This window comes from Aotus nancymaae, unplaced genomic scaffold (genome assembly GCF_030222135.1).
Source record: "Aotus nancymaae isolate 86718 unplaced genomic scaffold, 86718_ANA_hifiasm-v0.15.2.pri h1tg000011l, whole genome shotgun sequence".
Taxonomy (NCBI): domain Eukaryota; kingdom Metazoa; phylum Chordata; class Mammalia; order Primates; family Aotidae; genus Aotus; species Aotus nancymaae.
This window is the reverse complement of record NW_026988422.1, coordinates 3,091,175-3,106,485: the sequence shown is the minus strand read 5'-3', so window position 1 is coordinate 3,106,485 and position 15,311 is coordinate 3,091,175. Positions and strand designations below refer to the sequence as shown.

The 15,311-nt window shown below is 34.4% G+C and overlaps 1 protein-coding gene across 4 annotated transcripts in view; it reads left to right on the top strand.

The window, feature by feature from the left end:
- Positions 1 to 15,311, top strand: part of SENP7 (SUMO specific peptidase 7) — a 255,859-nt gene that overhangs the window by 227,167 nt on the left and 13,381 nt on the right. For all 4 annotated transcript variants that reach the window (XM_064374570.1, XM_012476798.2, XM_012476793.2 and 1 more), the window contains 5 exons: positions 985 to 1,018; positions 4,314 to 4,493; positions 10,025 to 10,293; positions 11,883 to 12,016; positions 13,476 to 13,592. In XM_064374570.1, coding sequence (XP_064230640.1) covers positions 985 to 1,018; positions 4,314 to 4,493; positions 10,025 to 10,293; positions 11,883 to 12,016; positions 13,476 to 13,592 — 734 coding nt within the window. The remainder of the gene's footprint in view (positions 1 to 984; positions 1,019 to 4,313; positions 4,494 to 10,024; positions 10,294 to 11,882; positions 12,017 to 13,475; positions 13,593 to 15,311) is intronic.

Below are 15,311 nucleotides of genomic sequence, written 5' to 3'. Positions count from 1 at the left end.
TGTTGTGAATGAAGTTGGATCTATAACTTTTATAGCCATTTCACATTATACAACTGATTTTTCTAGTTCTGCTTTTATGTGGTAAAAGCAAATTTTAAATTATAATTGATAGTTTTTGTACAGAAACAGAATGTTCATACCAGGTGGGAAACAAGGCTTCTGACAATTTTAATTTGTCATTATAAATAATATAATATGTTGACGGGTGCGGTGGCTCACACCTGTAATCCCAGCACTTTGGGAGGCTGAGACAAGTGGATCATGAGGTCAAGAGTTCAAGACCAGCCTGGCCAATATGGTGAAATCCCATCTCTACTAAAAATACAAAAATTAGTCAGACGTGGTGGCACATGCCTGTAGTCCCAGCTACTTGGGAGGCTGAAGCAGAAAAATCACTTGAACCTGGGAGGCAGAGGTTGCAGTGAGCCGAGGTTGCGCTACTGCACTCCAGCCTGGTGACAGAGCAAGACTCCTCCAAAAAAATAAAAAATAATAATAATAATATAATATGTTGGCATTTGGTTTGTTCAGCAGTTTCTTGTGAGTTTGGTTATTAGTGTGAGTTTATCACTAAGGGGATCATTGTCAGCTGTTGAGTCAGCAAAGCCAAAAATCAAACTCTGTTTTCTGGAATATTTATATTTGCCAGAGTTGCTGCTACTTAGAGGTCTCTTGGCAGTTTCTTCTGGGCTTTGTCTTAGTCTTTCAATTTTCAGAAAACATTTTTGAAAAATATATTTATTAGTCTTACTGGTTTTTGTAAATGAGCATACTGAGAAATAAATTACTTACATGGGGTTCTTAAAATTTCCATAAAACTAAGTCTTCTTAGTGAAATATTTTATTGGTTTATTGACAAAAAGGCTTGAGGACTTATAGTGTAGACTTTGAATATCTACTTGTGAATTGAAAAACAAAAATTAATTTGAATGGTAACACATTTTGAGTGGTAACTCATTGTTTGCCTTTTAATTTTTTCTTCAGATCACAACAAAATATATTAAGATCCCATTTCAAGGTAAGTTATCATTCTCTTATGACCTTACCTTTTTACGATAGTTTTGAGTATAAATTTAAATAAAACTAAGTTTAATAATTAATAACCTTAATATTTTTTAGCAATTCCAAATGGAGTAGAAATGTTTTATAATAGACTTGTTCTGCAAATAGTATGCTATTGTTTTAGTGACTATAAATCAAACAATATTAAAGGATTCATGGTGATTTCTTGGGATTAACAGAAATACAGTTTTGATAGCAAGAATATTTTGGTATATATAAAAATGAATAACAATAGTAACTATAAGGAAAGAAGCATAAGGAAAATGTTTAATATTGCACACAAACATGTAAAATGTTTTTGCATAGAGTGTAAGAGAATTTTATACAATTGCGTGTCTGAGTAGACTGGAAAACGTACCTGCAACTTATAGAGACTTGCACCATTTTCTCATTCTCTTCCCAGCTGAAAACCTTTCCGAATAAATTATGACACTAAAAAAAACAAACAATAGAGATTAATCTTTTTATATAATTAATTATAAAAAGAACAAGGAAGAAAAACACACAAATGGCACAGATAGGTATTAGAGAAGAAGAGGCTTCTGTTCCAAGATTGGAGATGCTATCAAAGTAGCTTTTTAGTTGGATTAGTTGGATTTAGTTGGATTCCACAGATATTTTATGCACAGAATCCAAAACTATGTTATGATAATTGTTCTAATAATTTGAATACTTACTATATCTTAATTAAGTAGTAAGAATATAAAAGGCACAGAATAAGTATACTGATAGTCCTAAATAGGAAATATTAATAAATTATTAAAGCATAATATAATACTTCTTTAGAAGAAACAAACAAAAAAAATCATGTGATTTTAAAAGGGGATGACAATTTCAGAAAAGATAGCACTAAAATTTATGGTTAAAGACCTGCGTAACAGAGAGCTACTGCTCAAATTCTTGTGATACAAACATCAAAAATGGTATTTTAGATTTTCATAGTTAATATTTATAATATTGCTTTTTTATTTTATAATTTTTCTATCACATATAATTTTTAAAAGACAAATTTCATTAGAAATTGTGGAAAAATACTCTCTTCAGTGGTAATAGATTTTTAATTTTATAATGGAAGAAGAAAATACTAGTCTTCTTCCTCAAATTCTGTCCAAGTTCCCATATGCAAAATCTTTTTAAAACAAGGCATGCCTATAAAGGCTTTTGTAGGTGGGAACCTGAGGGTCTAAATGTTTCCTCTTTTTCTATGCAGCTGGGGAAAAATTGATTTATCCATATTTATATTAGGTATTATGTTTCGTTGTTTGTAACAGTGGCATAAAGAAAATATTTTATTTTTCCTTCACATAGAAGAAATCTAGAGGTAATCTGAATTGATATGTTGTTTTCTTGGTCATCAGGGACACATGACCCTGACACATGAATTGCATTTTTCTATTCTGTCATTCCTGACACATGACTTGTATCCTTAAGTTTGTCTCATGGCCATTATTGTAGCTCATACTCCATCACCATGTTGGTATTGTAGACAGAAAGCAGTAGGAAGGGGAAAACCATAAACAGAGCACATGCTACCAATCTCTTGCCCTTTTGAGGAGCCATCTTGGATGTCCATGCTACCTAACCTTTTCTGCTTATATTTTATTAGCTAACTAGTCATGGCCACACACCCCTTTCTAAAGGAAGCTAGGAAACAGAGTTTTCAAAACTGTGTATCTTGCTTCCCTCAGTAAAATTAGAGTTCTGTTACTAAGGAAGAAGAAATGGAAAAGTGGGGAGGTATTTCCTACTTGTAGTATCTGCTATACACCTGTAACAGAATAAACCACTTATTGGGGGCAAATTTGGTAATGATGTATAAATTTTTCTCATGATGGTGTTAAGTTCCTTTTTTAAAAAGATAATTAATATTTTAAAGCTGTCTACCTAAAGAAAATTTACCTTTCATTCCAAACACCTAGAACAATTAGATTACTAACAGTTGTGTAGATTTTACTGAAATGTATCAAATGTACTTGTAGGACTGTGAGATTCATGAGAAAGAAATGCTGAGTAGTATTCTGAGGGCTCTCATTCTGGTTTTAATTTAAGCAGTTCGTCTTTGCTGCCAGTTTTACTGACAGTTTTCAGAATGGAAGAGTTATAGTTTGAATAGAATGACTGGCTTGGGAACATTAAGATGACTGGTAAATTACCTGAGTACTCATCATGGAAAGATTTTCATATTTTAATGTTCATATGAATCATGGGGTGGAGTGGGCTGTTAAACTGAGATTACTGATCGAGTATATGTAAGGTAGGGCCTGATACTCTGCCTTTCTAGCAGTCTTTCAGCTGATGCTGATGCTAATGTCACAGGCTCAGCTTAGACTACACTTTGAGTTCCAGCAAAGCTCCAGGAAATAATACTGGGAGGAATACTAAGAGGTTTGTTTCAAATAGGTGCCCGTCTTGGGTTTATGCTTGACTGATATTTGTATTCCTGGTTCAGTTGCTTGCTGTCTTGAAGTGGAACTAGGTGGCCTTCAGGACTTCTTTAAATCAGTGTTTTTATGTTTCTTTGAATTAAAGAGTAAAAGTCCTCAGAGGAGATTCCTTTAGCTCCCTAAAAGGGAGAAAGACTAATAATGTAGAATGATTATCTAGAGGTTTTGAGAAATAAAACCTGGAAGAATTTTAAAAGAAATATATCCTTAGACCATTCAGAACCTCGTAATATTCTTGAGACTCTTTTGGTAGTGGCTTGTGTGTATAGTGGAATGCAAATACTTTAGGAGAAGAAAGATGGGCAGAAACTGACCTATGATAGCACTTGGAGTCTTGGTTTATAGTACTGACCAAGATAGAAAAGAGGGAAATATATAATTTTCTGAGTTATACTATGCTTAGTTTTCTGCATTGATAGACTTTTTTTTCCCCTTTTTGCTAATGATATTAGAATTCCTGGAGAAAATTCTCTCTGGACAGAGTTTTTATATTATGAATATTTAATCTCAAACTTTCCCTCTCTGGATATAACTGAAATATAGTGAGAGAGATTAAATCTCTATTTAATTGTCATTTAATAATTATTTAGCCTTTCCTGATTGTAATGTGATTTATTTTTACTCTAATAATACTGCTTCGGGCATTTTAGCTAAGGTTAGCAAAATGCATTGGAAATATGTTTTTGAAAAAACTTCCATATAATTCTTTTTTTTAAAAGTAGTGTATTAAGAAGTACCATATAATGTTTAAGTGGTGTATTCTTAAATGGATGAATTTTTTAAACTGTTACCTTTTATTTGTTTCAGTGTCCCTGAATGAGATTTCATTGCTAGTGGATACCACACATTTAAAGCGGTTTGGGTTATGGAAAAGTAAAAATGATGATCATAGTAAAAGGAGCCATGCTATTCTTTTCTTCTGGGTCTCTTCGGATTATCTTCAGGAGATTCAGACCCAATTAGAACACTCTGCATTAAGCCAGCAATGTGAGTGTAATAATTTCTAAATTTCAGGATAACTTGAAACATCCTATAAATAGTTTTTCTCCAAAATAAGTTACTAGAATGTTATTTCAGTGACTTGAAATTAATTTAATTTAGTTAAAATAATTTTACTCCTTAATTTTAGGATTAATTCACATAATTTCTCCTTCTAGTTGTATTCAACCAATAGAAATTCTCATCTAAAATAAAAAAGAATAACTTAAAAAACTTAAATGTTGTTCACCTTGAAAATAATAAGTTCTTTAAAAAAAAAAAGAATGCCTTAACTTTTAGTCATTTGTCACCTTTGACTACCTTCCCTCCTTTCTTTCTTTTCGTTTGAGACAGTCTTAGTCTCTTGCCTGGGCTACAGTGCAGTGGCATGTTCACAGCTTGCTACAACCTCAAACCCCTGGGCTCATGTGATGTTCCCACCTCAGCCTCCCAAGTAGCTGGGACTACGTGGGCACAGCACCATGCCTGGCAATTTCTGTTCTCTTTTTCTTTTTCTTTTATTTTATTATTATCCTTTAAGTTCTAGGGTACATGTGCAGAATGTGCAGGTTTGTTACGTAGTTATACACGTGCCATGGTGGTTTGCTGCATCGATCAACCTGTCGTCTACATTAGGTATTTCTCCTAATGCTATCCTTTCCCTACACCCCCCAGCACCCAACAGGCCCCGATGTGTAATGTTCCCTTCCCTGTGTCCATGTGTTCTTGTTGTTCAACTTCCACTTATGAGTGAGAACATGCAGTGTTTGATTTTCTGTTCTTGTGTTAGTTTGCTGAGAATGATGGTTTCCGGCTTCATCCATGTCCCTGCAAGGGTCATGAACTCATCCTTTTTTATGGCTGCATAATATTCCATGGTGTATATGTGCTACATTTTCCGTATCCAGTCTGTCATAGGTGGGCATTTGGGTTGGTTCCAAGTCTTTGCTATTATGAACAGTGCTGTAATAAACATATGTGTGCATGTATCTTTATAGTAGAATGATTTATAATACTTTGGGTTATATACCCAGTAGTGGGATTGCTGGGTCAAATGATATTTCTGGTTCTAGATACTTGAGGAATTGCCACACTGTCTTCCACAATGGTTGAACTAATTTACACTTCCACCAACAGTGTAAAAGCGTTCTTATTTCTCCACATCCTCTCCAGCATCTGTTGTTTCCTTGCTTTGTAATGATCGCCATTCTATGAGATGGTATCTCATAGAATGTGCTTTAGATTTGCATTTCTCTAATGACCACTGATGATGAGGGTTTTTTCATATGTTTGTTGGCTCCATAAATGTCTTCTTTTGAGAAGTGTCTGTTCATATCCTTTGCCCACTTTTTGATGGGGCTGTTTTTTCTTGTAAATTTGTTTTAATTCTTTGTAGATTCTGGATATTAGCCCTTCATCAGATGGATAGATTGCAAACATTTTCTCCCATTCTGTAGGTTGCCTGTTCACTCTGATGATAGTTTCTTTTGCTGTGCAGAAGCTCTTTAGTTTAATTAGGTCCCATTTGTCAATTTTGGCTTTTGTTGCCATTGCTTTTGGTGTTTTAGTCATGAAGTCTTTGCCCTTGCCTATGTGCTGATTGGTATTGCCTAGGTTTTCTTCTAGGGTTTTTACGGTTTTAGGTCTTACGTTTAAGTCTTTAATCCATCTTGAGTTAATTTTTGTATAATGTGTAAGGAAGGGAGCCAGTTTCAGCTTTCTGCATATGTCCAGCCAGTTTTCCCAACACCATTTATTGAATAGGGAATCCTTTCGCCATTGCTTATTTTTGTCAGGTTTGTCAAAGATCAGATGGTTGTAGATTTGTGGTGTTATTTCTGAGGCCTCTGTTCTGTTCCATTGGTCTATATCTCTGTCTATATCTCTGTTTTGGTACCAGTACCATGCTGTTTTGGTTACTGTAGCCTTGTAGTATAGTTTGAAGTCAGGTAATGTGATGCCTCCAACTTTGTTCTTTTTGCTTAGGATTGTCTTGGCTATGCAGGCTCTTTTATGGTTCCATATGAAATTTAAAGTAGTTTTTTCCAATTTTGTGAAGAAAGTAAATGGTAGCTTGATGGGGATAGCATTAAATCTGTAAATTACTTTGGGCAGTGTGGTCCCGTCCCTTCCTATCCCTTCCCGTTCTGACCATTCCTGTCCCTTCCCATTCTGGCCCTTCCCATCCCAGCCCTTCCTGTCCCATCCATTCCCATCCCTGCCCTTCCTGTCCCATCCTGTCCCGTCCCATCCTGTCCTGTCCCGTCTTTGTAGAGATGGGCTCTCAATATGTTCCTCAGGCTGGTCTCAAACTCCTGGCTTCGAGCTATCCTCCTGCCTTGGCCTTCCAAGGTGTTAGTATTATAGACGTGAGCTACTGTGCCTGGCCAACTACCTTTCTTACGAGTTTCTTGCCTTTGATAGTTTCTTGCTATAATTAACTGTGACAGAATTACCAGCAAAGTTAAATAAAATACAGAAGTCTTTGCCTTCAGCCTTTTAGTTTCTAAAAAGTGAAATTCAGTTTACTTATATATCATTCCTTTAAGATGGGGTTGAATACTTTTCTATATTCACCCATAACACTTATCTACATAATATACATCTGGAGATGTTTTTCAACTTTGTTTAGTCTCCAACTCCTAAAGGAGTCAGGTTTAGAACTGTATCAATCAAATTAGTAAGGCTCTTTCTTACCTGTTTGATCTATCCTTTTCCTGCTCTCCTGCACAGTAAAGATGTTAAGTAGTGAACTAAATTTTATAACTTTAAAATTTGTTACTTTCCTGTCCTAATTACTTCTAGTAGGAATATCCGTGATTAAATAGCAGAGAAGGTGGGGAAAGTAGAAATAGCCATTTGTGGAGAGAGATCCAAGATGGCTGATCACTAGCAGCTCGGGCTCCTAGCTCCCAGTGAAAGCGCAGAGAACGAGAGGACGCCACACTTTCAGACGAATATTTGTTGCTCATGGACCAGGAGATTCCCAGCAGAGGAGCCCCACGTGTTGCCAGGGCGACTCTTGTGGCCGGCGCGGCGGTTTTGCTGGTGCCTTAGCGTGCCAGTTTTTGGTGCAGAGTCCGGAGATTCCCGGGCAGAAAAGCACCATCAATCTTAACACCGCGGTTTTGGCCGGCGCAGTGGACTGCTCAGATTTCGGCGCTGGGAATCAACAAGTTGGACGTCTGCTCAGAGACCTAGTTAGAAAGTCGGTAATTACAAAGACAACAGACAGATAAATATATAATGAAGGGAAGAAATCAGCTTAAAAAGACAGAGAATACTCAAAATCAGAATGCCTCTCCCTCTACAGGGGATCGCAATTCCTCATCAGTAACGGAACAAGGCTTAATAGATTACGAGTGTGTTCCAATAACAGAAGCAGGCTTCAAAACGTGGGTGATAAGAAAGTTCTGTGAATTAAAAGAACTTGTTCTAACCCAATGCAAAGAAACTAAGAACCTTGAAAAAAGGTTTGACGAAATGTTAACGAGAATGGACAATTTAGAGAGGAATATAAGTGAATTGATGGAGCTGAAAAACACAACACGAGAACTTCGCGAAGCATGCACAAGTTTAAACAGTCAAATTGATCAAGTAGAAGAAAGGACATCAGAAGTCGAGAACCAGCTCAGTGAAATGAAACGAGAAGACAAGATTGGAGAAAAAAGGATGAAAAGGAATGAGCAAAGTCTCCAGGAAATATGGGACTATGTGAAAAGACCTAATTTACGTTTGATAGGTGTACCTGAATGTGACGAAGAGAATGAATCCAAGTTGGAAAATACTCTTCAGGATATCATTCAGGAAAATTTTCCCAACCTGGCAAGGCAGGGTAATATTCAACTCCAGGTAATGCAGAGAACACCACAAAGATATTCTTCAAGAAGACCAACCCCAAGGCACATAATTGCCAGATTTATTAGGGTTGAAATGAAGGAGAAAATACTGAGGGCAGCCAGAGAGAAAGGTCAGGTTACCCATAAAGGGAAACCTATCAGACTTAGAGCAGATCTCTCAGCAGAAACCCTACAGGCCAGAAAAGAGTGGGGACCAATATTTAACATCCTTAAAGAAAAGAACTTTCAACCCAGAATTTCCTATCCAGCCAAACTAAGCTTTATAATCGAAGGAAAAATTAAATCCTTTGCGAACAAACAAGTACTTAGAGAGTTCACCACCACCAGGCCTGCTTTACAAGAGCTTCTGAAAGAAGCACTATACATATAAAGGAACAACCAATATCAGCCTTTCCAAAAATATATCAAAAAGAAAAGAACATTAACACAACGAAAAATTTACACTAACTAATGGGCAAAACAGCCAGCTAGCATCAAATGCTAGTATTAAAGTTATATATATTCTAATTGGATAAAAAGCCAAAACCCATTGCTATGCTGCATCCAGACCCATCTCACATGCAACGATACACAAAGACTCAAAACAAAGAGAAGGAGGAAGATTTATCAACCAATCAGAGAGTAAAAATAAACAAATAAAAAGCAGGAGATGCAATTCTTTCCTCTGATAAAGTAGACTTTAAAGTAACAAAGAACAAAAGAGGCAAAGAAGGACATTACATAATGGCAAAAGGATCAATGTAACAAGAAGAGCTAACAATTTTACAGATCAACGAGACAGAAAATTAACAAGGACATCCAGGACTTGAACTCAGACCCGGAACAAGTAAACTTAATAAACATTTATAGAACTCTCCACTTCAAATACATAAAACATACATTACCACCTCACACCTATTCCATAAGTGACTACATAATTGGAAGTAAATCACTCCTCAGTAATCGCATAGCATTTCATAGGTTTAAATGAAATATTGGTTGGCTGCTCGTTTGTTATTTTCTTCCCTTATTCCTTCCTGTTTACATCAAGTATAATTATTGGTATAAAAAAGGTTTTCAATACCCATTACTAAACTGCATTCTAGCCTGGGCAAGAAAGCAATACTCCCATTCTCTCTCTCTCTTTCTTTTCCTTTTTCCTCCTCTTCTTTATTCTTTTTCTTTCTTTCTTTCAAAAAAAAAAAAAAAATCAATCAACATCAAAAAAAAAAAAAAAAGAAATAGCCATTTGTAAGCATTATGTGGGGAGAGAATGTCTTTTGAGATCACCATTGAAATGACTGAGAAAATGCAGAAGGTATTTAATTGGAATACTTTCCTAGTTGATAGAGTTGATTCATAAAGGAGCCTAGAGAAAAATAATTATCACTTAATTATTCATTCACTTATACATTCATTAACAAATGTTTTCTATGACTTACTAAATGCCAGGCACTGGAGTTACAGCATCAGTACTATTGTGACATTTTAGTGCAGTAGAACAGGAGTCCACCAATTGTGAGTTTGGGTTCTGGATTACTAATGGCCTATTTTTTGGGATATTAATTTGCCTTGATTAATACCTAAAATACAAAATTCTTTGGGTTATATTCCAGCCTTACTACTATTAATAATTAAATTTTTATTATAATCCTCTTGAAAAATAATATTATTGATAAAAATTATTTTTTCCTTTTGCAGCAAAATCTAGTGAATTCATTTTCCTTGAACTACACAATCCTGTTTCACAAAGAGAAGAATTGAAGTTGAAAGATATTATGATGGAAATAAGTACCATCAGTGGAGAATTAGAGCTCTCTTATCCATTGTCTTGGGTTCAGGCATTTCCTTTGTTTCAGAACCTCTCTTCAAAAGAAAGTTCTTTTATTCATTATTACTGTGCTTCAGCTTTTTCCTTCCCTGCTGGTGCTGCTGTTGCTGAAGAAATGAAGCTGAATCCAGTATCTCAGGTCAGCACATCATTAATAGAATTGGCAGAGAAGGGGGAGATTCAGAAAACATTTATTCATTGATATTAGGCTACTTTCCAATGCTATGTTTTGTGAAAAGGGCACAGGAACCAACCCCAAAAAATTCCCAGTGCCAAAGCTGAAACAATTTGTTAAACAAAATCAGTAATGACAGCATGGGATTATAACCAAATAAAAAACTATGAGTCTATGTTGATATAAATAGATAACTGAGTTAGTAAATGAATGAATAAATAATATGTGATGGGTAAGGGACAATTATTTTTCAGAAAAAAATCCAATTAATAAATGAAAAGGAATAAGGGAAACACAAAACCGTCAGTACAACACTATATTTATGATGATTGCAGTCAAACTCCACTGACAGATGCTAAATTAATGAGTGAAAATTTAAGTAGAAACAAAATATATACATAATCTCAGAGTCTGTAGCCTAAAATATGTACTCATTACAAAAAGTAGTAACTTTTGCAGTGGAGAAACCTTGTAGATATCACTTTAACCAAGTTATCAAAATGAACATCACCAGTAATAAGACCTACTGACGTAACACATCCCTTCATTTCATGCACTGAGAAGGTACCACATGACTTCTGTGGTATTTTTTCCAATAATATGTAATCTCAATATAATTATGAGAAAAATGAGACAAATCCAGTTACAAAATAATTGACCAGTACTCTTTAGAAGTATCAAGGGCATGAAAAAGAAGGAAAGACTAAGGAATTGTAGGATCCTGTAACAGAAAAAGGATATTAATGGAAAAACTAGTGAAGTCAGAATCAAGTCTGTAGCTTAGTTAATGGTATTATACCAATGTTAATTTTTTAGTTTTGGTCATTGTATTATGGTTGTATATGATAACATTAGGGGAATTTGGGCAAGGTTGATTTTTTGCAACTCTTCTGTAAGTCTAAAATTATCTTGAAAACAACAGTAAGTTTAAAACGCTATGTTTATTTTTATAGGAGGTTGGTAATATACATGTAGCTTGTATATCTCTGCCAGTAGTTCTAGAAAGAAAAGAATTTATTAAGCTATGGCATACTCATATACACACATGTGCACATGAATTTGACCTGGGGCTAATCTTTTATTCAAAAGGCCTATAGAAAGCCACATTAGTGTTAAAGTATGACTTCATCTCTTTCTTTATGCATAATATTGTAAAAATTTTGTATTCTAATTACATTGTATATATAAATTTATAGATTTTCCATTTAATAATGGAATTACACTATTATAAATGTAGCCTCTTAATTTTTAATTTTATTTCTTCCTGTTAACCTTTTTTGATTGTTTTGAACAGCAAAATGTTATATTCTTCTTTAATTGTGTAGTTCATATCTGTGTATAGTACTTCAAGTTAATCTTTGACCATTGTTCATATAATATCTTTTGATCACAAGTATTATTTTGGTTTGGTTATATCTATAGAAAATCTAAAAGTATAGCTATAACTCATAGGGATATTTAAAGTCACATTTTCTCTAACAAGTCTAGGTTTTGACTTTGTTCTTTTGAAAGTTAGGATGTTTGAAACCCTTTTCCTTGCCACTTTCTATCAGCCCTCAAATACAGATGCAGCCAAGCCTACTTATACCTTCCTGCAGAAGCAAAGCAGTGGTTGCTACTCCCTTTCTATTACATCTAATCCAGATGAAGAATGGCAAGAAGTCAGGCACACTGGACCTGTCCACAAGTATGTACTGTCATAGCGTGTTGGTAGTAGATAGGCATATTAGTAGTTTTTATTCATGTTGCTGCTTTTTAGTAGTTTACCTTTTGAAATGTTTTAAGTTTTATTTTCATGCTGATAGTTAATAATGGACATTTTTTTTTTTAAATGAAATTATGAGGAAGTCAAAAAATTTATTATGAAAAAAATAGGTGCCATTTTTCTTACCTTTACGTCAGTAAGACATAAATGGCAGCCAAAGTGTCATATTTGGTAAGATTAAAGTGTTCATTGAAAATATTTGAATAGCGTGTATGATTTTAAAAATTCGACATTCCTTATCTGAACATATGATAGGGAAAATGGAATTGCTTACTAAAAGTACACTTCAATTTAAGGTACTTGGGAGTTTGTTACAAGTTCCCTTTCAGAAATTGCTTCTTTGTTCATATTTCATCTATGTCTTCTCATGATGCTAAGGCAGAATATAAAGTCTGTGCATTTAATGTGTGATTTCTGTACCTCCATGTGATTCTATTTCTTTGTTTTGAAAAAAGACACTTGAAAGAATAGGACAGGAAAATAGCCAATAAGATAGAAACTTCATATTAGCACTTTAAATTTACAGTTTTCTTTTTTGATTTAGGTGCCATGATACTAAAATTAAATCAGTGTGGATGACTCTTATCCTCCTGAACCTTTCTGGTGCAAGAAGTACATATATATACCTTCATTACTGACTACATTTGTTCGATGAGTACTGCTTTACCTATTCCAAGATTATAGCCAGGAATTCACAACTAGTCTTATTTCTAAGCTTGAAGAGAGAATGCCAGCAGAATGATGACTAATTAGCTGACCTCTCTTCTCTACTACTTTCTGGTTGTGGTAAAATTATTTGTTTCCTTTACAGTCTCTTGAGTTTTACATGGCAGGCACTTTCTCATAGGGAGACTTGCCTCCTAAGCTCCCATGTTATTCTTTTTTGCCCAACTGCTGGTATACATTAGCCACCAGGAGTAGAGTACAGTTTTGACTGCTGGCTTTTCTGAAAGGAAGGGAACTAGTCTTGAGGATTCAAACATAGAAAATGGAGAAAGGAAAAGCTACATTTCATTATATCAGTTTATTTAAAGTTAAAAATTATGGAGAAGAGAAACCTCTTCTATGGTATTATAACTGATTGTGAGATAAAACCTATTGATCAGACAAATACTGAGACTAATTCAGATAGCAGTCTATTGAGACTAGCCCACATGGGAAGCATTGGAAGAGAAAAGATAATACTCAATGGGAGTATATCATTAGTAGCTTGTGAGAATAAAGAAAGGAAAATATGATTGTTTATGCCCTGTCAAATGTTTTTTACCCTACAGATTTAAGTTACAGAATACTACTGCCCAGTTATTGTTTCATATAAGAAATCTCTTAGATAATAGGATTTTCAATATCGATATATTTTAACTTTATTTTTACTTTTAAGGTTGATTGTATATCCTCCACCACCTACTAAGGGGGGACTAGGAGTAACTAATGAAGATCTGGAGTGTTTAGAAGAAGGAGAGTTTCTTAATGATGTAATCATTGATTTTTACCTTAAGTAAGTACAATGATAAATGATCCTGTATGTTTTACAGAGAAACTTAAAATAAATGTCTTTATCTCTGAATTATTTTAACTCCTGTTAAAAGTAACCTGCCAAGATTTCAGATTTGGAAAATTTTTGCTTACCAAGGTTTTCTAGAACTGACTAATTCAGTTTCATTCCTTTACTTACTGTGGGCACTATATAGTTAAGAAAAGCTACTGCTTTTTTGCTTTTTTAGTTTTTGTTTGTTGGTTTTTGATATAAATTTCTTTAACTATTATAGTGGTGAAAGAAGTTACAAATTACAAATCATTTTGGGAACTGAAAAGCAGCAGCTCTATTTATATATCTATTGTATCTTTAAGAACAATAAGATTTAACTATCATTTAAAAAATCCCTATCTCTTAATTTTTCCCTCAACTTTTTGTATAGCCAAAGCTGCAGGAATTGATATGAAGACTTTTAAAACTTTATGCAAAGGAAATTTGCTTCTAGCTGTCATTTTGTGCTGTATCTCTAGAGCTAGATTTCCAACAATTGGTGGATATATCTCCTAATTATTTCACAGATCCCTCCCAAATCAAATTTTTTATAATCTTACCTAAGGTCTATTGTTTTACTAATTATACTAGTAATCTTTATTCCAGTGACTCAGGTCAGAATCCCACATTATATTTACAGACATTGTAGATTTAATTTCTAGAAATTCAATTTGGATCTCTTGTATATCTTCTTCCATGTTTCCTTTTGAATATATGAAATACAGTTATAACTTTTAATATTCTTTTCTGCTAATTCTAATATCTCTGTTCTGGGTTCAATTGACTGATTTTTCTCTTCATTGTGAGTCATATTTCTTTGCACTTTTGCATGTCTGGTAATTTTTTATTGGATGCTGGATACTTTTGTATTTATCAAAATGCTTTAATTTTGTTTTGGGACAGAGTAAAATTATTTTGAGAAAGTATGATGCCTTTAAGATTTGTTATATAAGACCAACAACTTAATCTTACTACTGAAGAAAGACCCTTTTGAGTACTCTACCCAATGTCTCAGGAATTCCAAGGTTTCCAGCCTGGCTGATAGGAACAGGCACCATTCTTGGTCTCTGTGAACATGTGGCGTCATTCTCTCTAATCTTTTTGAGTAGTTCTTTCCCTGCCCCTGGGTACTTTCCTCACATACATTCAGTGATTCATACCCTGCTAAATACTTGAGGAGGACTCTCTGCGGCTGTCTGGAGTTCTCTATATAGCTGTTTCCTTTCCATTATTCTGATCTGCAAACTCTAGCTACTCCATTTTTAAAAAACAGTTGCACCTTTTCAAGCCTGCATAAACTATTAAGAATAGCAGAGTTTTCTAGTTATGAAAGGCTTAATTACTAAGTGATTGAATTATGAGCTTATATGGAAGGATTGTGTCAGTACGGGAAGGGATTAAGAATTTAGAGATGAATCATATCACAGTTATAAACATTTTTCTAGACTTATTTAGCAGTGTCATAATTTCACTTTTAAATTTGAGTATATGATTATTTGATTAATATTTTCTACTCTCACTCTTCTGGATTGCAGGCTGTATAGGGGCAGGTACTTTATTTTTTCCCTCTTGTTTTGTGTCTCTAGTATAAACATGGTATTTGGCACATGTTAGGAATTTGCTAACTATTTGTTAATTAGATGAATAAGTGAGTAATTTCTGCTTTACATGATGGAAGGCTAGGTAACT